Genomic DNA, 24,042 nt, shown 5'->3' with positions numbered 1-24,042 from the left:
TTCTTGACACCAGGCCATCCTCCAAAAGTCTTTGCCTCACTGTGCGTGCAGATGCACTCACACCTGGCTGCTGCCATTCCTGAGCAAGCTCTGCACTGGTGGTGCCCCGATCCCGCAGCTGAATCAACTTTAGGAGACGGTCCTGGTGCTTGCTGGACTTTCTTGGGTGCCCTGATGCCTTCTTCACAACAATTGAACCGCTCTCCTTGAAGTTCTTGATGATCCGATAAATGGTTGATTTAGGTGCAAGCTTACTAGCAGCAATATCCTTGCCTGTGAAGCCCTTTTTGTGCAAAGCAATGATGACGGCACGTGTTTCCTTGCAGGTAACCATGGTTAACAGAGGAAGAACAATGATTTCAAGGACCACCCTCCTTTTAAAGCTTCCAGTCTGTTATTCTAACTCAATCAGCATGACAGAGTGATCTCCAGCCTTGTCCTCGTCAACACTCTCACCTCTGTTAATGAGAGAATCACTGACATGATGTCAGCTGGTCCTTTTGTGGCAGGGCTGAAATGCAGTGGAAATATTTTTGGGGGATTAAGTTCATTTTCATGGCAAAGAGGGACTTTGCAATTAATTGCAATTCATCTGATCACTCTTCATAACATTCTGTAGTATATGCAAATTGCCATCATCAAAACTGAGGCAGCAGACTTTGTGAAAATTAGTATTTGTGTCATTCTCAAAACTTTTGACCACAACTGTATAGTGCTCGGCTGGTATTGCACCACTAAGTGTCGCTAATACATTACAACTGGTAGAGTAAGTGAGGGTAGGATAGGGTACGTACCACCTGGTCACTGTCGTAGAGCTCTAGCACCACGTTGGGGGGGTTGAGTGCAATGGTCTGGGGGTCTCCATAGATCTCGATGTCATTAAAGATGAGGGTCTGGTCCCAAATTGGGTTCAGAGTGGCTCTGATGACCTCCGTGGTCTTACTGACATGGAGGAAGGACACATGGGCGTAGGGATCTGAACCAGGAGACCAGAGCACAGTCATTGTATTGATAAAACTGATTTAATCAGCTAGTGGTTCATTACAACTGCTGTGAGGATCGGGATATGCTTCCACCTCCACCTCTCTCTTTCCCCACGCAATGCTAGTGGAAACAAACCAGTCTGTTTCCACTAGCATTGCTTAAATGTTTCAAAAGTGCTAGCCAGGATATTGTGGACGGTGCTCAATAACTAGCTAACAAACAAATCGTTTGGATGTAACAATCCGCTTGGTAAATTGAAAATAATTAATATGTGAGCTATATATATTTTTTATGGTGTTCCTCACCTGAGAAGCTGTCCCTGTCCATGGCGATGAGATTCCTGGCCTGGTAGACATACACCCTCAGATGGTACGTATACGACCCTGAGGAGAGAGTGATAGTGATTTAATGTCATCTGAAAAGTGTGGGCCCAGACTTCCTGAGAGGAAGGGCAGTGGAGTGGAGGAATCTGAGGAGAAATAAACATTTAGGCTGCAGCCAGACAGAGATTGTCCGTAAAAAAAAATAAAACATTTGAGCCAGTGGTTTTTCTAGTGGAGACATACCTTCACAAACAAAGGAGATGATGAATGTCTATCCGTCAAAAAAACGCTGATGTTGTCCATCTTGTTAAGTATGCAACTCGTATGCAAAATGTGAAAATGAGTTTAACTTTTTGATGGACAAACCGGACCGTGAACGATGCATATGTGTTTTTCATACTCTTTCATCTATCTCTGTGTGGCCACAGCCTTAATCACTTAATCAGTGTCTGCAATGTTACTCACTGTCAAAATGACAGGAAACGGTGGGTGTGTTGGCACCAAACAGTCTGGCTGCGTCCTTCTTACTGGCCTTCTCATCAACATCTACCCCCTGTAGACAAAACACAGAGGCTGCATTTACACAGACACCCCCAGTCTGATCGTTTTCACTAATTGGTCTTTTGACCAATCAGATTAGCTCTTTTACCAATAAGTGGGGAAAATATCAGAATTGGGCTGCCTGTGTAAACGTAGCCAGAGAAACAGAGACCCCTTCAGAACAGGACTAGCAAGGCCTTCATTAGAGAGATGGGTAATTCCAGAGTGGTGAAAGTAGAATACATTTGTCTTTATTTTATGAATATTACTTTATCATGATCATGCGTTATGAAAATATTTGCATTGATTACAAGCTCATCATGACATGACATCAGGACATAATAACACAATCATCACAACCATGGCCCTGTCCAGAAAAAGAAACCCTAGACCCTACCCCCTAGACACATAGAAGATTTTAGATTATTGGACCCCTATAGAGGGCCCGCTGGAGCAATAACGATATTGCTTAAATCTATCCAATCCTCTTGAATCTCCAGAAGTGGACTAGGGGTTAGGGTTTGTTTCTGGATAGGGTCCATGATGGTACAGCAGCACAAATAGCACAACACTGTGGATAAATAAATAGGGCATGAGTCAACTCCTGTCTAATCTGTGCCTTTTGAGTGCTGTGCCAACCAGGATCACTGGGCAGGAAGGGGCAGATGGAGGAGGATAATGAGAGGATATTATAATCAAGATAACACATTATAAGGCACTTGGCCAAATCCCATTTTATTAACATGGACTGGGTTTCCCAAAGCCTTTGTAGCTAAAGTAGTACTTTATTTCTCTCCACAACCCAGTCACACAGCTGGGAGATTATACAATTGATGACCGATAGTCAATCTTCTGCACGTGAACATTCAACATTTGTCAAATGAAGCACTTTTGATGTACTTGTGTGGTATGAGAGTTTAAGTCTAGCCTTCCTGTGTGGTCAATTGTTTTTGAACTCAAAAGGGGTTACTAACCAGCGCCCCCTCCAGTCTGAAGATGGCTGACGCTCCCATACCATCTGACAGAGCCATCTTCCGTCTCCAGCGGCGACGGCGGAATGTGTCAGACGAACGCTCCTTCCTGTGGAACTTCCAGCCAATCAAGGACGAGTATTCCCAGCCTTCACCGGGATCCCGCCTCTGTGGAATCAACGGAGAGGCAGTGGACAGTGTGTAAGAACTAGAACTTTAGCACCTGAAATTGACAAACATACAGACACACACACACATGCTTCCACTCAGACTAAACATTTTCCTCCTCTCTTCTTCTATAACCTCTTCCTTCCCCTCCTCCTCCTCTTCCTTCTCCTCATCTTCCTTCTCCTCTTCCTCCTTTTCCTCTTCCTTCTCTTTCTCCTTCCCCTTCTCCTCCTGTTCCTCTTCCTTCTCCTCCTCCCTTCCCTCCTCCCTCCCCTTCTCCTCCTCCTCCTCTTCCTTCTCCTTCTCCCTCCCCTTCTGCTCCTCCTCCTCCTCCTCCTCCTCCTCCTCCTCCTCCCTCCCCTTCTCCTCTTCCTCCTCCTCTCACCTCAGGTGCTGCTTTAGTGTCTGCTATTTTCCTGCGTGGTCGTAAGAGTCTCTTCCTGCGGTGGATGTGGTACATCTTCTCTGCTGCTCCCCAGGACTTGGGCTTGTCATCGGGGGGAATGGTGATGCCATACTCCCAACCTGGTACACAACACACACAGTGACAAACGGTATACAGATTCAGAGGACATTCAGCTTTATACTGTAGTATCACATTGGTTATAATAGGTAATGTCAAAATATGAGTCCAAATACAGTACAGAAGAGGTGAATCAATGAGATTGTATACAATACAGTGCCATATTGTTCTACACATAATAATACAATCCTTAAACAAGATTGATTGTTTGATTGAAACAAGTATACAACAGTACACTATAAAATCAAACTGAGTGTTAGCATCTGGGTTATGGATATGAAGGGGAATCATTTCAGTGCTTCTTTACCTTTCTCATCCACAGCCCTGTTGCTGTCGAAGCTCCAGTCATCCTCCCACTTCCAGCCAGCAGGACACTCTATCTCCCCTGGACTCTGGCTCTTCTGCCCATTCTACACAAAACAGTCACAATCATTCACTTCCAACATTACACAATGGCTGTATAACAACATGTGATACCACATACAACATCAAAACAATACAGAGACACTGTTTATAAAAGTAGTGAAGTAGCACTCTATTTTCCCCTCTGGGTATTCTGTGTGGGGAGGGATTGATTCACATTGGTTTCTAGTCTGCTAGCAAGTATTTAACTAAGCCTGTGTATTTTGGGGATTCATTGAAACAAGCACCATTGTGGTAAAAGGTAGCTGGCTGTGTAAACTCCCCGACATCAAAACAATAAGCATCACAGTTTGAAAACATCCAGGCTACGTAGCTTAGCCTGAAATCCAGACCTGTTTTCACTCCTTGTACTCCGTGTCATATGCCAAACAGACTGGACATTTGGCAGTCTCAACGTTCAATATGCCGCTGATTGGTTATTAGAAATAACATTAGTGTTTTCCAATTCCATGACAACATTAAGGAAAATGGCGCGTGTGCAATATAAAACTAGAATTTTAAGAACAACTATAAATACTGTTATTAAGAAACAACTTGTATTTATTTGTATCTACAATTCTTGGCATGACAAGTAGAGACAAAAAGTGGAACGGTACCCAGGCTATATGCATGCAGCTCTCTTGACAAGGGAAACATACACTAGACAAACATTACTTCTATGTGGCTGACAGTGAGTGATATGTGCATAAAATGAATCCAGGAAAGAGCACCTGTCCCTACGTAGTCTAGGAGATCAAATTGCATAGGAAACAGACTAAATGGCTTCAGTTTCGTTGGCCTCTTTTTGTAAGAAAAAGAGAACATACAATCTCGTCCTGAAGTGAAAATTAATGTGACACTGACGGGTCTCAGCTTAACTTCTCAGTGTTACATATTTATTTCCTCTTGTATTTAGAGGGGTCTGAGTACAGGCGACAGGGTTGTCTCTAGCAATAGTGTGTGTGTGTGTGTGTGTGTGTGTGTGTGTGTGTGTGTGTGAGTGAGTGAGTGTGTATGAGTGTGTGTGTGTGTGTGTGTGTGTGTGTGTGTGTGTGAGAGTGAGTGTGTGTGTGTGTGTGTGTGTGTGTGTGTGTGTGTGTGTGTGTGTGTGTGTGTGTGTGTGTGTGTGTGTGTGTATGTCTGTGTTTGTGTGTGGGTCTGTGTTGCTCTGTCTCACCACATCTGTGAAGGGCTCGGCAGCAGGCTTCCACTCCCCACCAATGAAACGTGTCTCGCTCTGGAAGACCTCGTCTGTGAACTCTGTGTGCCCCGCGTCTGCCTCTGTTAGCAGGCTGAATCACACAGACACACACACACACACACACACACACACACACACACGCTTGTTTTACTATCCTTGTGGGGACCAAATAATTGATTCCCATTCAAAATCCTATTTTCCTTAACCTCTAACCCTAACCCTTAACCTCACCCTAACCTTAACCACAAGCCCTGAGTGTGTGTGTGGATGTGAGTATAAGTATGAGTGAGTATGTGAGTATGAGTGTGTGTGTGTGTGCGCAGCATACATTTATGCTTGTGTGTGTTTAAGCATGCTAACAGCCAACACGCTCACCATTTCTCGGGGTCGACGAACCACTCGCCTTCCCACTCCCACGCCCTGGGGGGCATGAAGCGCTCCTGTTTCAGCTTCACCTTCCCTGTCACGTCAGAGAACTTATGCCGGCACACCAACCCTGTGGTGCCCCACTTCCCAAAAACCTGGGCCTGGTTCTCATACTGAGGGGGGAGAGGGAGAACGAGGGGGTGAGAGAAAAGAGATTTGTCAGCATAGTAAAGACCAGGTAAAATACCAGCTTTAGGACTGTAAAACAAAGCATTGTAAATAATAATAATATTTACCATTTCTGCGAACACGCTGAAGGTTCCCTCTGAGAAGCTGTTGAACTTCTTCTCGTGGGCAGAGAGCCCCAGCCACATGTTGACACGGAGCTGGACAGGGATCTTCACGCCTTTGTTTTTGTCCATGGGGTACTGCCCGAAACGAACGAACAACAAAACGAAATACTATACATTAGGGTTGAGCGGTATCCAGATTTTCATATCTAGCACTAATCGGCGTTAGGTACCTTTAGCTAACCGGCTAATGTTTCAACGATATTGATGGTATCGAACATCATACCGAAATACATTTACATTTGACATTTTAGTCATTTAGCAGACACTCTTATCCAGAGCGACTTATAGTTTAGTGAGTGCATAAATTTTTTTTTTCATACACTGGTATACAGTATATATACGGTATACCATCAAACCCTACTGTACATCACCTATGAAAACGAGAAGTAGCTAACTGCATGTTATCTCTGAATGTTTATGCTATATCTGAGGTTTAAACCAATGCACCTGCGTTCAAACAGATACGCCCCCTGGACTCTTCCTCTCTTCGCCCCCTGACAGACATTGTCATTGGACACAAAACTGATTATGAGCCTCTTCCCAGCAGACAAAACTGAGGAAAACTAGTTGAAAGGACATCAGTTTCTGATTATAATGATGTCATTTCAACCAGTTTCGCTTCAATATCTACTAACAATGTCTGTGGCATGAGTTTTAACTCTCTGTACACCTCAGTAACTGCATGAAGACTGTCTTGGTCCTGCTGCATTATTCCCGTACTATTATCATACTACTATACCAGAGGTAGGCAATTAGATTCAGCAGCGGGACGATTTTTGTCGGATTGCATGGTCGGGAGATGGAACATAATTACAATAATTTGTACACTGCAAATTGACCACTAATTCCAACTAATTCCAAAAAGAGATTGTATTTGAAAATAAATATTTCATACCTTGATTACATTGAGACATGATCACGTTTCTTTTTTTTTTCATGGGAATACTTGGGTACAGAATACCTAAATTAAACAAATTTTTTGCTGAATTCCTGGTGATTTTACAATTGTTTTCTTTGCAAAAACTTTGCAAAAACTAAAATCCTTTATTTTTATATATATATATATATATTTTTTTTTTCATTAAAAACGTTGAGGGGGGACAAAAATATCACTTGCGGGCTGGTTTTGGCCCGAGGGACACCTGTTGCCGACCCCTGTACAATACTTAAGCAATAAGGCCTGAGGGGGTATGCTATATGGTCAATATACCACAACTAAGGGCTGTTCTTATGCACAACGCACTGCGGAGTGCCTGGATACAGCCCTTAGCCGTGGTCGTGCTTAATTATACCACTACTACTACTACTACAACTACTACTACTATTATCACTAATTACTAATACTAGTGATAATAGTAGTAGCATGATCAGTATTGGTCCTGCCGTAGTATTTCCCTACCATTATCATACTGCTACACTTATTACTACTACAACTACTACTACTACTACTACTACTACTACTACTACTACTACTACCATCAGTCTGTTCTTCATCCTAGTACCTGCATGAAGATGGTCTGTGTCCTGCCACAGTATTTCCCACAGGCCTGCTCACTGTAGGTGGAGTAGAGGATCTGATGGGCTGGGAGGCGGGCATACGCCACCCTCCTCTCTCCACGCAGCATCCAGATCACCACGTCAGGCATACTGTTCTGGGGCTGAGGGGAGAGCGAAAGACAGGTATGAGAGAGGAAGAATGAGAAAGAACAAGAGAGAGAGAGAGAGAGAGAGAGAGTTTTCCGCTGACAGTTGTAGAGAGAGAGAGACAATTCTGGTACTTGTGCTCAGGGTTCAAATTGAGTGGGCTTGGCACTCCCATAACAAGTCATGGCACCCTCAAAATAAGGGCATGCTCTTACTTTTAAGTACATTCCAATAATCAATGTGCTATTGAACCCTGAATGTAATGAGAATGTCAATGTCTTGTTGCTCCTGACCTCCTCTGCAAGCTGTTTCAGTCTCTCCAGCCAGTCCTCGATGTCTGTCAGAGTGGCAATAACATCGGTGGCCTCCTCCTTCATGCGTTTGGCCATCTCTCTGATGCTGGCCACCGCCGAGTCACGCAGCTTCTTAATCTGGACATCCAGCGCCGTCAGGTTGGGCCTGCCCTCAAGCTCTGGTACCTGAAAGCTATCAGAAGCTTTAAAGCTATAAGAACCTATATGACACTATAAGAACCTAGTATGAAGCTATCAGAACCTAGCATAAAGCTATCAGAAGCTAGTGTTCAGCTATCAAAACCTAGCACCAAGCTATCAGAACCTAGCATGAAACTATCACAACATCACATGAAGCTATTACAACCTAGCATGAAGCTATTACAATGTAGCATGAACTAACAAATGTGAAACTAGGGTGAAGCTATCAGAACCTATCATGAAGCTATTAGAAGCTAGTGTGACGCTATGAGAAGCTAGGGTGAATCTATCATAACCAAGCACAAAGCTACCAGAACCTAGCATAAAATTATCACAACTAGCATTAAGCTATCAGAACATATCATGAAGCAATCTGATGCTAGTGTGAAGCTAAGTTAAGTTAGAAGGAAGCAAACAGAACCTAGCAAGAAACGATCATAAGCCGAGATAGGATCGATGAACGTCTTACCTGCTCAGGTCCTCAATCATGTGGTTTATGAGTTTGAGCCAGATCTCAGCCAAGTGCGCCTCTGAGGCTTTGGCAAGGATGGCTGTTCTCAAAGACGTGAGGTTGGATTCCTGGAAGAAATGACACCAGACCAAAATAATAAAGTTGCAACAACTGAGAATTGTCCCATGATTTGTTGATTGATTGATAGGTTGATTGATTGGTCAATTTGTTGAAAGTGTTTCTCACCAGTCTATCTGCGATGCAGAGGATGATGTTGACTGAATCTAATCTGTGGCTGATGTCTTCCCAGAACGATGTGAGGATGACAACAGGTTTGGTGTCAGCCCAGGGCAGGTAATAGTAGTGGTTACCTACATGAGAACCAGAACTAAGTCATCTCCAGTTCAAGCTGCAGAGTGGTATATACCTGTACAACTTGACAATTCAGTCCTGCTGTATAGGGATGTCTCTACTGCATTGGGAACAGCATTGCAGTTTTGATAGGCATGTACAGTACCAGTCAAAAGTTTGGACACACCTACTCATTCAAGGGTTTTTCTTTATTTTTACTATTTTCTACATTGTAGAATAATAGTGAAGACATCAACACTATGAAATAACACATATGGAATCATGTAGTATCCAAAAAAGTGTTAAAAAAATCTAAACATATTTTATATTTGAGATTCTTCAAATAGCCACCCTTTGCCTTGATGACAGCTTTGCACACTCTAGGCATTCTCTCAACCAGCTTCATGAGGAATGCTTCTCCAACAGTCTTGAAGAAGTTCCCACATATGCTGAGCACTTGTTGGCTGCTTTTCCTTCACTCTGCGGTCCAACTCATCCCAAACCATCTCAATTGGGTTGAGGTCGGGTGATTGTGGAGGCCAGGTCATCTGATGCAGCACTCCATCCCTCTCCTTGGTCAAATAGCCCTTACAAAGCCTGGAGGTGTGTTTTGGATCATTGTCCTGTTGAAAAACAAATGATAGTCCCACTAAGCCCAAACCAGATGGGATGGCGTATCGCTGCAGAATGCTGTTGTAGCCATGCTGGTTAAGTGTTCCTTGAATTCTAAATACATCGCTTCCGCATTGTCTCCGTGCTGCTGTGCTGTTTGCTGCTACTTGGCTACCTGCCAAACTATTCACGTTTTACTTTTAATAAACGTTTAATCAATCTCTGTGTTCAACAAATTTACCAACTTTTTAGTTTTGTCCTCACTCATCTTTTTTCGTTAAACTTTTTCACCCCGGACGTTTTATCCCGAGACAGAAGAGTCATTTTCCTGTGCGTTTTTGCTGCCAACTTTACTTTATTTTTCCTTTTTTCCATCGCAACTTTTTTCCCTCATTCAACTTTTTCACTCCGGACGCTTTATCTGGACATGGTTTGTCAACATCTTCAACAGCCGAAGCTAAGTAGTAACATTAACATGATGTCTTCTAATTGCAGTCGCTGTACTCATAATATACAGGAGAACGATCGCCCTTACAGCGAGAATAGCTGTGCTACAAGCCCAGCTTCAGACGCAATCGTTAGGCAAGGGTAATTTCAGTGTAGGAAAGGAAGAAACAGCGTCTGTGCCACCAGTAAGTACAGATAGTAACGTTAGTATAAATCCCCCCCGCACAGTCCCCGCAGCCGGACAACTTTCTCATGGCTTCTGGAGGAAATACTGTTGGAATGATCAACCGGTGTCGCTCATTCAGCCGACAGAAACTTTCAACCGGTTTTCCCCATTATGTAAGCGAGTCGGAGTCTGAGTCTGAGTCTTCTCTTGTCTCTACTCCTCCCGTTACGGGGTCTGAGAGCCGAAGGCTCCCACCATTAGCTCTGACAAATTGAAAACCCTAGTCATTGGCGACTCCATTACCCGCAGTATTAGACTTAAAACGAATCACCCAGCGATCATACACTGTTTACCAGGGGGCAGGGCTACCGACGTTAAGGCTAATCTAAAGATGGTGCTGGCTAAAGCTAAAACTGGCGAGTGTAGAGAGTATAGAGATATTGTTATCCACGTCGGCACCAACGATGTTAGGATGAAACAGTCAGAGGTCACCAAGTGCAACATAGCTTCAGCGTGTAAATTAGCTAGAAAGATGTGTCGGCATCGAGTAATTGTCTCTGGCCCCCTCCCAGTTAGGGGGAGTGACGAGCTCTACAGCAGAGTCTCAGCACTCAATCGCTGGTTGAAAACTGTTTTCTGCCCCTCCCAAAAGATAGAATTTGTAGATAATTGGCCCTCTTTCTGGGACTCACCCACAAACAGGACCAAGCCTGACCTGCTGATGAGGGACGGACTCCATCCTAGCTGGAGGGGTGCTCTCATCTTATCTACCAACATAGATAGGGCTCTAACTCCTCTAGCCCCACAGTGAAATAGGGTGCAGGCCAGGCAGCAGGCTGTTAGCCAACCTGCCAGCTTAGTGGAGTCTGCCAATAGCACAGTCAGTGTAGTCAGCTCAGCCATACCCATTGAGACTGTGTCTGTGCCTCGACCTAGGTTGGGCAAAACTAAACATGGCGGTGTTCACCTTAGCAATCTTATTAGGATAAAGACCTCCTCCATTCCTGCCATTATTGAAAGAGATCGTGATACCTCACATCTCAAAATAGGGTTACTTAATGTTAGATCCCTCACTTCAAAGGCAGTCATAGTCAATGAACTAATCACTGATCATAATCTTGATGTGATTGGCCTGACTGAAACATGGCTTAAGCCTGATGAATTTGCTGTGTTAAATGAGGCCTCACCTCCTGGTTACACTAGTGACCATATTCCCCGTGCATCCCGCAAAGGCGGAGGTGTTGCTAACATTTACGATAGCAAATTTCAATTTACAAAAAAAAATGGCGTTTTCGTCTTTTGAGCTTCTAGTCATGAAATCTATGCAGCCTACTCAATCACTTTTTTATAGCTACTGTTTACAGGCCTCCTGGGCCATATACAGCGTTCCTCTCTGAGTTTCCTGAATTCCTATCAGACCTTGTAGTCATAGCAGATCATATTCTAATTTTTGGTGATTTTAATATTCACATGGAGAAGTCCACAGACCCACTCCAAAAGTCTTTCGGAGCCATCATCGACTCAGTGGGTTTTGTCCAACATGTCTCTGGACCTACTCACTGCCACAGTCATACTCTGGACCTAGTTTTGTCCCATGGAATAAATGTTGTAGATCTTAATGTTTTTCCACAAAATCCTGGACTATCGGACCACCATTTTATTACGTTTGCAATCGCAACAAATAATCTGCTCAGACCCCAACCAAGGAGCATCAAAAGTCGTGCTATAAATTCTCAGACAACACAAAAATTCCTTGATGCCCTTCCAGACTCCTTCTGCCTACCCAAGGACGTCAGAGGACAAAAATCAGTTAACCACTTAACTGAGGAACTCAATTTAACCTTGCGCAATACCCTAGATGCAGTTGCACCCCTAAAAACGAAAAACATTTGTCATAAGAAACTAGCTCCCTGGTATACAGAAAATACCCGAGCTTTGAAGCAAGCTTCCAGGAAATTGGAACGGAAATGGCGCCACACCAAACTGGAAGTCTTCCGACTAGCTTGGAAAGACAGTACCGTGCAGTACCGAAGAGCCCTCACTGCTGCTCGATCATCCTACTTTTCCAACTTAATCGAGGAAAATAAGAACAATCCAAAATTTCTTTTTGATACTGTTGCAAAGCTAACTAAAAAGCAGCATTCCCCAAGAGAGGATGGCTTTCACTTCAGCAGTAATAAATTCATGAACTTCTTTGAGGAAAAGATCATGACCATTAGAAAGCAAATTACGGACTCCTCTTTGAATCTGCGTATTCCTCCAGGGCTTAGCTGTCCTGGATCTGCGCAGACTCTGCGAGGGCCTGGGATCGGGAGAGACACTTAAGTGTTTTAGTACTATATCTCTTGACACAATGATGAAAATAATCATGGCCTCTAAACCTTCAAGCTGCATACTGGATCCTATTCCTACTAAACTGCTGAAGGAGCTGCTTCCTGTGCTTGGCCCTCCTATGTTGAACATAATAAACAGCTCTCTATCCACCGGATGTGTACCAAACTCACTAAAAGTGGCAGTGATAAAGCCTCTCTTGAAAAAGCCAAACCTTGACCCGGAAAATATAAAAACTATCGGCCCATATCGAATCTTCCATTCCTCTCAAAAATTTTAGAAAAAGCTGTTGCGCAGCAACTCACTGCCTTTCTGAAGACAAACAATGTATACGAAATGCTTCAGTCTGGTTTTAGACCCCATCATAGCACTGAGACTGCACTTGTGAAGGTGGTAAATGACCTTTTAATGGCGTCAGACCGAGGCTCTGCATCTGTCCTCGTGCTACTAGACCTTAGTGCTGCCTTTGACACTATCGATCACCACATTCTTTTGGAGAGACTGGAAACCCAAATTGGTCTACACGGACAAGTTCTGGCCTGGTTTAGATCTTACCTGTCGGAAAGATATCAGTTTGTCTCTGTGAATGGTCTGTCCTCCGACAAATCAACTGTACATTTCGGTGTTCCTCAAGGTTCCGTTTTAGGACCACTATTGTTTTCACTATATATTTTACCTCTTGGGGATGTTATTCGAAAACATAATGTTAACTTTCACTGCTATGCGGATGACACACAGCTGTACATTTCAATGAAACATGGTGAAGCCCCAAAATTGCCCTCGCTAGAAGCCTGTGTTTCAGACATAAGGAAGTGGATGGCTGAAAACTTTCTACTTTTAAACTCGGACAAAACAGAGATGCTTGTTCTAGGTCCCAAGAAACAAAGAGATCTTCTGTTAAATCTGACAATTCATCTTGATGGTTGTAAAGTCGTCTCAAATAAAACTGTGAAGGACCTCGGCGTTACTCTTGACCCTGATCTCTCTTTTGTCGAACATATCAAGACTGTTTCAAGGACAGCTTTTTTCCATCTACGTTGCAAAAATCAGAAATTTTCTGTCCAAAAATGATGCAGAAAAATTAATCCATGCATTTGTTACTTCTAGGTTAGACTACTGCAATGCTCTACTTTCCGGCTACCCGGATAAAGCACTAAATAAACTTCAGTTAGTGCTAAATACGGCTGCTAGAATCCTGACTAGAACCAAGAAATTTGATCATATTACTCCAGTGCTAGCTTCCCTACACTGGCTTCCTGTTAAGGCAAGGGCTGATTTCAAGGTTTTACTGTTAACCTATAAAGCGTTACATGGGCTTGCTCCTACCTATCTTTCCGAGTTGGTCCTGCCGTACATACCAATACGTACGCTACGGTCACAAGACGCAGGCCTCCTAATTGTCCCTAGAATTTCTAAGCAAACAGCGGGAGGCAGGGCTTTCTCCTATAGATCTCCATTTTTATGGAACAGTTTGCCTACCCATGTGAGAGACGCAGACTCGGTCTCAACCTTTAAGTCTTTACTGAAGACTTATCTCTTCAGTAGGTCATATGATTGAGTGTAGTCTGGCCCAGGAGTGTGAAGGTGAACGGAAAGGCTCTGGAGCAACGAACAGCCCTTGCTGTCTCTGCCAGGCCGGTTCCCCTCTCTCCACTGGGGTTCTCTGCCTCTAACCCTGTTACAGGGGCTGAGTCACTGGCTTGCTGGTGCTCTTTCATGCCGTCCCTAGGAGGGGTGCGTCACTTGAGTGGGTTGAGTTACTGACGTGATCTTCCTGTCTGGGTTGGCGCCCCCCTTGGTTTGTGCTGTGGTGGAGACCTCTGTGGGCTATACTCGGCCTTGTCTCAGGATTGTAAGTTGGTGGTTGAGGATATCCCTCTGGTGGTGCGGGGGCTGTGCTTTGGCAGAGTGGGTGGGGTTATATCCTTCATGTTTGGCCCTGTCCGGGTTTCTTCGGATGGGGCCACAGTGTCTCCGGACCGCTCCTGTCTCAGCCTCCAGTATTTATGCTGCAGTAGTTTATGTGTCGGGGGCTGGGGTTAGTTGGTTATACCTGGAGTACTTCTCCTGTCTTATCCAGTGTCCTGTGTGAATTTAAGTATGCTCTCTCTAATTCTCTCGTTCTCTCTTTCTCTCTGAGAACCTGAGCCCTAGGACCATACGTCAGGACTACCGGGCATGCTGACACCTTGCTGTCCCCAGTCCGCCTGGCCTTGCTGCTATTCCAGTTTCAATTGTTCTGCCTGCAGTTACGAAACCCCTACCTGTCCCAGACCTGCTGTTTTCAACTCTTAATGATCGGCTATGAAAAGCCAACTGAGAGACCTGAGCCCTAGGACCATACGTCGGGACTACCGGCCGTGGTGACTCCTTGCTGTCCCCAGTCCGCCTGGCCTTGCTGCTATTCCAATTTCAACTGTTCTGCCTGCGGTTATGGAACCCCTACCTGTCCCAGACCTGCTGTTTTCAACTCTTAATGATCGGCTATGAAAAGCCAACTGAGATTTATTCCTGATTATTATTTGACCATGCTTGTCACTTATGAAAATTTTTGAACATCTTGGCATGGTTCTGTTATAATCTCCACCCGGCACAGCCAGAAGAGGACTGGCCACCCCTCATAGCCTGGTTCCTCTCTAGGTTTCTTCCTAGGTTTTGGCCTTTCTAGGGAGTTTTTCCTAGCCACCGTGCTTCTACACCTGCATTACTAGCTGTTTGGGGTTTTAGGCTGGGTTTCTGTAAAGCACTTCGAGATATTAGCTGATGTAAGAAGGGCTATATAAAATAAAATTGATTGATTGATTGATTGATCACTGACATGTCACCAGCAAAGCACCCCCACACCATAACACCTCCTCCTCCATGCTTCACGGTGGGAACCACAAATGCGGAGATAATCCGTTCACCTACTCTGCATCTTACAAAAGACACAGCGGTTGGAACCAAAAATCTAAAATCTCATCAGACCAAAGGACAGATTTCCACCGGTCTAATGTCCATTGCTCGTGTTTCTTTGCCCAAGCAAGGCTCTTCTTCTTATTGGTGTCCTTGAAGGCCTGATTCACGCAGTCTCCTCTGAACAGTTGATGTTGAGATGTGTCTGTTACTTGAACTCTGTGAAGCATTTATTTGGGGTGCAATCTGAGGTGCAGTTAACTCTAATGAACTTATCCTCTGCAGCAGAGGTAACTCTGGGCCTTCCTTTCCTGTGGCGGTCCTCATGAGAGCCAGTTCCATCATAGCGACTGCACTTGAAGAAACTTTCAAAGTTCTTGAAATATTGACTGGCCTTCATGTCTTCAAGTAATGATGGACTGTCGTTTCTCTTTGCTTATTTGAGCTGTTCTTGCCATACTTTGGACTTGGTCTTTTACCAAATAGGGCTATCTTCTGTATACCAACTCTACCTTGTCACAACACAACTGATTGGCTCCAACGCATTAAGAAGGAAATAAATTCCACAAATTAACTTTTAACAAGGCACACCTGTTAATTGAAATGCATTCCTGGTGACAACCTCATGAAGCTGGTTGAGAGAATGCCAAGAGTGTGCAAAGCTGTCATCAAGGCAATGGGTGGCTACTTTGAAGAATTTCAAATAGAAAATATATTTTGATTTGTTTAACACTCTTTTGGTTACTACATGAATCCATATGTGTTATTTAATAGTTTTGATGTCTTCACTATTATTCTACATTGTAGAAAATAGTAAAAATAAAGAAAAACCCTGGAATGAGTAGGTGTGTCCAAACTTTTGACTGGTACTCTATGTTTTCCTGTTTTGATATGCATGACTGTGCATAGTTTGTCTGCTTTGTGCCTTTAGAATTGATAGATGCTCTCAAAGCATGGGTGCTTAAAAAGCTTTATTTTGTAAACATGCAGATATCTGGTCTAATCAGGGGCTTGATGATTAGTCAGGTGTGTTGGCACTGGGCTGGAACAATAGCTAGCACAGCAGGAGGGTAACCATCAGGATTTAAGAACACTGGTGTACAGTCTAGGTTTTCTCACCGTCAAACACAGCACAGCTGTACTGGGTTGTGGAAGCCAGCGGCATGCAGGTGGAGTCCAGCTTGTTGCCATAGTTACCGATGCTGACCTCGAACTGGATTGGCTCACCGGGCTCCTGGAGCATGCAGGAGCTGTGGAACACGGCACACAGCGAGAACTTCCTCCTCCGCTGGTACTTCTGAAAGAACAGACAAGAGGTCAGGGGTGCTTAATTCCATTGTACATTCATTACAGGTGTGTTATTGCTGGACTAAAACAAAATTGGATTTGGAAACACTGGTCTACACACAAGAAATCTGGATGGAAGGGGGAACATTTTCCCTTCTAGCTTCCTCTGTATCCATTTCTCATCAGTTCTTCTCTACGTTTTGCAAGTTTCATACCAGGGTTGGGGTCAATTCGAATTGAAGGCAATCAATTCCGCAAGTAATTTAAATTTACTTTTGAAGTAAATAACTTCTACCTTTCAGTTTATTGAGAAGTCATCAAAAATAGAAACTGGAATTTCAATTTACTTCCTGAATTGACTGCCTTCAATTGGATCTGACACCAGCCCTGTTTCAGACCTTTATTAATACATAAAGCAACAATATCCCAGCTATAACAGGATCCTGCCCTCTCTGTGTACCTGGGCCACCAGGATGTCATCACTGGAGATGTTGTCCAGCTTCCTGTCAGCTTTGCCCTCCAGCTGAGTGGAGAGCTCAATGAGGACTCTGCCCCTGTATGCCACCCCTTCACCCTGGTAGACAGACAGACAGAGACAGACAGAGACGAAACAACACAGTGATACTGTAATCCTGTTGCTACACAGAATGTTCCTATCAACACAGGAAATTACTTGAGACATTAAAAAAATGCATTTTGTGAAGGAAAGATTAAGCTTAATGACAATTGTACTGTACTGTGTGCTTTAAAGCTATTATCCAAGTTGAACTAGAACCGGACAATCTGGATTTGAAGAAGGGAAGTATGAAACGTTGCAATCCCACATACAGTTGAAGTCGGAAGTTTACATACACTTACGTTGGAGTCATTAAAACTCGTTTTTTTCAACCACTCGACAAATTTCTTATTAACAAACTATAGTTTTGGCAAGTCGGTTAGGACATCTACTTTGTGCATGACACAAGTCATTTTTCCAATAATTGTTTACAGACTCCTGTCTCCTAGAGATGAACGTACTTTGGTGCGAAAAGTGCAAATCAATCCCAGAACAACAGCAAAGGACCTTGTGAAGACGCTGGAGAAAACACGTACAAAAGTATCTATATCCACAGTAAAACAAGTCCTATGTTGACATAACCTGAAAGCATGCTTTGCAAGGAAGAAGCCACTGCTCCAAAACCGCCATAAAAAGCCAGACTACGGTTTGCAACTGCACATGGGGATAAAGATCGTACTTTTTGGAGAAATGTCCTCTGGTCTGATGAAACATAAATAGAACTGTTTGGCCATAATGACCATCGTTATGTTTGGAGGAAAAAGGGGGGACTTGCAAGCCGAAGAACACCATCCCAACCATGAAGCACGGGGATGGCAGCGTCATGCTGTGGGGGTGCTTTGCTGCAGGAGGGATTGGTGCACTTCACAAAATAGATGGCATCATGAGGAAGGAAAATTATGTGGATATATTGAAACAACATCTCAAGACATCAGTCAGGAAGTTGAAGCTTGGGTCTTCCAAATAGACAATGACCCCAAGCATACTTCCAAAGTTGTGGCAAAATGGCTTAAGGACAACAAAGTCAAGGTATTGGAGTGGCCATCACAAAGCCCTGACCTCAATTCTATAGAACATTTGTGGGCAGAACTGAAAAAGTGTGTGCGAGCAAGGAGGCCTACAAACCTGACTCAGTTACACCAGCTCTGTCAGGAGGAATGGGCCAAAATTCACCCAACTTATTGTGGGAAGCTTGTGGAAGGCTACCCGAAACGTTTGACCCAAGTTAAACAATTTAAAGGCAATGCTACCAAATACTAATTGAGTGTATGTAAACTTCTGATCCACTGGGAATGTGGTGAAAGAAATGAAAGCTGAAATAAATCATTCTCTCTACTATTATTCTGACATTTCACATTCTTAAAATAAAGTGGTGATCCTAACTAACCTAAGACAGGGAATTTTTACTCCGATTAAATGTTAGGAATTGTGAAAAACTGAGTTTAAATGTATTTGGCTAAGGTGTATGTAAACTTCTGACTTCAACTGTATGTTATACATTGAGGTGTATTTCACTTGGATACCTATATGTAAGTTTTATAGAATAGATAAGCTTGCCAAGAAACTCAGCAGAAAAGAGAATACTGATCTAAACCAGATGTCCCTTGCTTATATAAGCTAAAATGTATTTGTGTCTAGGAGAGTTCAATGCTGGCCACTAAAGAATAAACCCTAGGTGAATGCTTAATAGTTTTATTGACTACAAGAGCTCATTTACAATTGTCTACAACAATTTCCATTCTGAATCTTAATAATTACATTTTCCTGTGAGAGAGTTGTGCATGTTAGATATGCAAATATTTACAATAAGAAAAAATAATAACAAAACCTCCTGCCAGAGCTGAATCACTTGTACTCAACCACAGGGCTGGTCTTACCTTGCCAAAGTTGAGCTCCTCGTATGGGTCTGGGAGGCCAGTGAACTCCCTGGGACTGCCGTACAGGTTTAGGTAACAAGGCCCAAACGCTGGGAGGAAACCCACCTCTGCCTGCCCACTGCTCACTGAAATAAAAGGCAGCTTCTCTTTGTGAAATGGTTTGGTACAGTTATTTTGAATTAATGTAATATTTACTCCAGGACATTGCCAGGTACAGCGTAATTAGCCTGGCGACCAGACTCTGAGCGATAGTGTTAACAAATCAAATGTTATTGGTCGCGTAAACATATTTAGCAGAAGTTATCGCAGGTGCAGCGAAATGCTTATGTTTCTAGCTCCAACATAACAGTAATACCTAACAATTCAAAAAAATACAGACAAATCCCCCTAAAAATTAAGAAAGACATTTTGAAATATCAGAACAAGCAATGTTAGTGTCCGAAATATAAATATATATAATGGCATGTATAGACAGTATGGACAGTATATGAATAGAACAGTATGTAAACATAATTAAGTGACCAGTGTTCAATGACTATGTACATAGGGCAGCAGTCTCTAAGGTGCAGGGTAGAGTCCCGGGTGGTAGCCGGCTAGTAACAGTGACTAAGTTCAGGGCAGGCTACTGGGCAGAGGCCGGCTAGTGGTAACTATTTAACAGTCTGATAGCCTGGAGATAGAAGCTGTTTTTCAGTTTTCTCCCCCCGTTTTTTTTAATACATGGTAATACAGCGTAGTTCCCATGCTACATTGGTAGTCATACTGTAGTACTGTATTTACAAGTGCTATGCCTGTTTGACAAAGGCTATAAAAAAATATATAAAGATATGTTTTATTGTCACATACACAAGATAGGTGCAGTGAAATGTGTTGTTTTACAGGGTCAGCCATTGTAGTACGGCACACCTTGAGCAAATTTGGGTTAAGTGCATTTCTCAAGGGCACATTGACAGATTGTTTTTACCTTGTCGGCTCAGGTATTCGAAACAGTGACCTTTCGGTTACTGGCCCAACGCTCTAACCGCTAGGCTACCTGCCACCCTATAGGGAAGCCTCATACAATAATATGATGGTTCTTTACCTTCAGATGACAGAGTGGTGCAATTTTCTGCAGGTGTATCTGTTTGAAGGAACAGATGCAATGTGGGTGAGACAGGGAACACACACTCTCACACGCACACACACACACACGCACACACACACCCCCACATACAGTGAGAGAGAGAGCGAGAGAGTGAGAAAGAGCGATACCATACCTTCAATCTCACCACCAGATGAGGCTATTTTGGTCAGATTTAGAAATGTGGTTCCTATCACATCATTCCTGGTCAGACGATCCCTGTGTGAACAGTTCAATGCATTGTTAATAAATGTTCATACGAGCTCCATCTCTTCAACTCAAAGTAGCAGAATTTAAAAGTGAAGGTATTCATGAATGTGGATAGTGTAATACACAGTAGACCGTTATAACAATCCATACATGTACTGTATCTGTCTTCCAGGGACGATAACCAAAGTCTTACCAGTCAAATACAGTCAACTTGATGCTTTCACACATGGATGGGAACTAAACAGGGAAATGAGAGCATGTTGTGTTTGTCTGGCTTCCAGTGATACTGTCATCCAAAGATGTGGTGTACTACATATAATACGAGAGAGCTAGTTCATACCTTGACCTGAAGGTTGATCAGCTGGTTCCACTCAGGATTGGCATTTTTCTCGACAATTTTGGTGCACAGCTGAAACCAAAACAATGTAATCATTAAGCAACATCAAACCAAAGATCTGAAGATATTTGCCTAATTACGTTTTTTCTTTCTCTTGCATTCTAGGAGTTGTGTTCTGAGTCTTAGCTTTACCTTCTTGCCAGCGAAGCTGACCTCCAGAAATGGATCAACTAAGTTTTTCTTATCGCCTTCCCCTCCAAATACTTGTTTCACAGTCTGCACAAACGCATCATCCACTGTAAGATGGAGATAATGGATATTAACATACACCACCATAACAAATAACAGATGTTCAATCAACGTTGTGAAAGAGGAGGCCCACTGATGACAATGTTTGATTACTTGAAATGAATTTCCAGATCCAAAAATAGCCCTTAATCACTGGGTGTTTGCAGATACGTGCAATCAATATGGTGGTGGCTGCCATAACTTTTCACATATTGCTTACACATTTCCTTTACCTAGAAATATGCATACCCTAGTGGTAGGTGGAAGAAAAAAATAGGTTTAGGGATAAGGGAAGGGGCAAGGGTTTTTTGGACTGGACTAAATGATACTTTGCTGCTGATGGAGGAAGGAGGATGAGATGGAGTACAGAGAAAGAAGGAGTATACACGTACTCTGAGGCATGTCCTCTGCACGGTACACCTTCAGGTTGAGAGTGACCAATCTGAGTGTTACCCCAGCCGGCACCAACAGATTACTCTCTATGTCATCTAGCTCCTCGTTCCGCTCTCTCTTCTCAGTCTGAACACACAGGAGAGGAGAGGAGAGGAGAGGAGAGGAGAGGAGAGGAGAGGAGAGGAGAGGAGAGGAGAGGAGAGGAGAGGAGAGGAGAGGAGAGGAGAGGAGAGAGTAGAGTAGAGGAGATTGATATTGTATACACATTATACTATACACTGTATAATCAATATTACATTAAGTACAATGGTAGAAAATGTAGAGACAGACAGGTGAGGTGTAAAGTGACATAGCATAGTGACACAGCAGTCGTACCGGTGGCTCGTCTCCTGTCCCCACGATCACCAGGCTGACCTTCAGGTAACCTTTGGCCCCCGAGCTAGAGTCATCAGGGTCACTCAGGAGAAGCCACTTCCTCATTATGGCATGGGCTGTTGACCATATGAATACACCCATACCAGACACACACACACACACACAAAGTATGTCTTTTAAGATAATTGAAGATCAAGATAATACTTTCTTTGTTTTATCACTCTTCTGTGAAGAGGAACTTACCAGGTTCGTCGTAGATGTACCCAACATCCAACTGATAAAATACAAAGAAAGTCTGGTTACGGATACAATACACAACTGATTTTAACCAGATTTCAACTAATTTATGTTTGTTGACAACTCAATTAAATATCAACCAAATATGGATAATGAGGTTTTTGCCTGGAAGGTTGATTACAGAAATATATTCAATACTGTATAAATACAGTGTAGTAGTGTGCATTGTAGCCATACCGTGTTTGAACAAAGGATCCATGTGATTTATCCAATGTTTTCTGTCATTGTTATGACATGCAAACATAATAGATTGGATGTAATTGATATATTGCTCTGTAAATAACTAAATGAGATGCACTTTTTGTAAATTAGGATGTAAGGATATTTAAATGTCTATGTCACCTTGAACTCCCCCATTAGACTGTCTGCTCTGAGGGAGTAGGAATCATAGACCTGCATAGAGAGAGCGAGAGAGAGAGAGAGAGAGAGAGAGAGAGAGAGAGAGAGAGAGAGAGAGAGAGAGAGAGAGAGGATTAGTGATGTTGAAACAAAGCCAGCCCCTAGTTTCTGAAATGCTTCATAGTTTATAATGCTCCACAATCAAGGAGTTTTAATACACTGCTCAAAAAAATTAAGGGAACACTAAAATAACAGATCCTAGATCTGAATGAATGAAATAATCTTATTAAATACTTTTTTCTTTACATAGTTGAATGTGCTGACAACAAAATCACACAACAATTATCAATGGAAATCAAATTTATCAACCTATGGAGGTCTGGATTTGGAGTCCCCTCAAAATTAAAGTGGAAAACCACACTACAGGCTGATCCAACTTTGATGGAATGTCCTTAAAACAAGTAAAAATGAGACTCAGTAGTGTGTGTGGCCTCCACGTGCCTGTATGACCTCCCTACAACGCCTGGGCATGCTCCTGATGAGGTGGCGGATGGTCTCCTGAGGGATCTCCTCCCAGACCTGGACTAAAGCATCCGCCAACTCCTGGACAGTCTGTGGTGCAAAGTGGCGTTGGTGGATGGAGCGAGACATGATGTCCCAGATGTGCTCAATTGGATTCAGGTCTGGGGAACGGGCGGGCCAGTCCATAGCATCAATGCCTTCCTCTTGCAGGAACTGCTGACACACTCCAGCCACATGAGGTCTAGCATTGTCTTGCATTAGGAGGAACCCAGGGCCAACCGCACCAGCATATGGTCTCACAAGGGGTCTGAGGATCTCATCTCGGTACCTAATGGCAGTCAGGCTACCGCTGGCGAGCACATGGAGGGCTGTGCGGCCCCCCAAAGAAATGCCACCCCACACCATGACTGACCCACCGCCAAACCGGTCATGCTGGAGGATGTTGCAGGCAGCAGAACGTTCTCCACGGCGTCTCCAGACTCTGTCACGTCTGTCACGTGCTCAGTGTGAACTTGCTTTCATCTGTGAAGAGCACAGGGCGCCAGTGGCGAATTTGCCAATCTTGGTGTTCTCTGGCAAATGCCAAACGTCCTGCACGGTGTTGGGCTGTAAGCACAACCCCCACCTGTGGACGTCGGGCCCTCATACCACCCTCATGGAGTCTGTTTCTGACCGTTTGAGCAGACACATGCACATTTGTGGCCTGCTGGAGGTCATTTTGCAGGGCTCTGGCAGTGCTCCTCCTGCTCCTCCTTGCACAAAGGTGGAGGTAGCAGTCCTGCTGCTGGGTTGTTGCCCTCCACGTCTCCTGATGTACTGGCCTGTCTCCTGGTAGCGCCTCCATGCTCTGGACACTACGCTGACAGACACAGCAAACCTTCTTGCCACAGCTCGCATTGATGTGCCATCCTGGATGAGCTGCACTACCTGAGCCACTTGTGTGGGTTGTAGACTCCGTCTCATGCTACCACTAGAGTGAAAGCACCGCCAGCATTCAAAAGTGACCAAAACATCAGCCAGGAAGCATAGGAACTGAGAAGTGGTCTGTGGTCACCACCTGCAAAACCAGTCCTTTATTGGGGGTGTCTTGCTAATTGCCTATAATTTCCACCTGTTGTCTATTCCATTTGCACAACAGCATGTGAAATTTATTGTCAATCAGTGTTGCTTCCTAAGTGGACAGTTTGATTTCACAGAAGTGTGATTGACTTGGAGTTAC

The 24,042-nt window shown here is 43.6% G+C and overlaps 1 protein-coding gene across 1 annotated transcript in view; it reads right to left on the bottom strand.

Moving 5' to 3' along the window:
• Positions 1 to 24,042, bottom strand: part of LOC121551751 (myoferlin) — a 70,118-nt gene that overhangs the window by 18,673 nt on the left and 27,403 nt on the right. Inside the window, exons 9-33 of the mRNA XM_041864485.2 lie at positions 22,305 to 22,355; positions 21,909 to 21,939; positions 21,666 to 21,781; positions 21,290 to 21,416; positions 20,802 to 20,905; positions 20,613 to 20,681; positions 20,466 to 20,509; positions 20,199 to 20,281; positions 20,024 to 20,062; positions 18,943 to 19,067; positions 16,970 to 17,083; positions 16,342 to 16,519; positions 8,667 to 8,791; positions 8,439 to 8,548; positions 7,769 to 7,961; positions 7,334 to 7,489; positions 5,775 to 5,906; positions 5,488 to 5,651; positions 5,089 to 5,203; positions 3,817 to 3,919; positions 3,372 to 3,511; positions 2,822 to 2,986; positions 1,773 to 1,860; positions 1,290 to 1,367; positions 795 to 976 (exon numbers count right to left, since the gene is read on the bottom strand). Coding sequence (XP_041720419.2) covers positions 795 to 976; positions 1,290 to 1,367; positions 1,773 to 1,860; positions 2,822 to 2,986; positions 3,372 to 3,511; positions 3,817 to 3,919; positions 5,089 to 5,203; positions 5,488 to 5,651; positions 5,775 to 5,906; positions 7,334 to 7,489; positions 7,769 to 7,961; positions 8,439 to 8,548; positions 8,667 to 8,791; positions 16,342 to 16,519; positions 16,970 to 17,083; positions 18,943 to 19,067; positions 20,024 to 20,062; positions 20,199 to 20,281; positions 20,466 to 20,509; positions 20,613 to 20,681; positions 20,802 to 20,905; positions 21,290 to 21,416; positions 21,666 to 21,781; positions 21,909 to 21,939; positions 22,305 to 22,355 — 2,832 coding nt within the window. The remainder of the gene's footprint in view (positions 1 to 794; positions 977 to 1,289; positions 1,368 to 1,772; positions 1,861 to 2,821; positions 2,987 to 3,371; positions 3,512 to 3,816; positions 3,920 to 5,088; positions 5,204 to 5,487; positions 5,652 to 5,774; positions 5,907 to 7,333; positions 7,490 to 7,768; positions 7,962 to 8,438; positions 8,549 to 8,666; positions 8,792 to 16,341; positions 16,520 to 16,969; positions 17,084 to 18,942; positions 19,068 to 20,023; positions 20,063 to 20,198; positions 20,282 to 20,465; positions 20,510 to 20,612; positions 20,682 to 20,801; positions 20,906 to 21,289; positions 21,417 to 21,665; positions 21,782 to 21,908; positions 21,940 to 22,304; positions 22,356 to 24,042) is intronic.

Source organism: Coregonus clupeaformis, chromosome 35 (genome assembly GCF_020615455.1).
Source record: "Coregonus clupeaformis isolate EN_2021a chromosome 35, ASM2061545v1, whole genome shotgun sequence".
Taxonomy (NCBI): Eukaryota; Metazoa; Chordata; class Actinopteri; order Salmoniformes; family Salmonidae; genus Coregonus; species Coregonus clupeaformis.
This window is presented reverse-complemented; position numbering and strand designations above follow the sequence as displayed.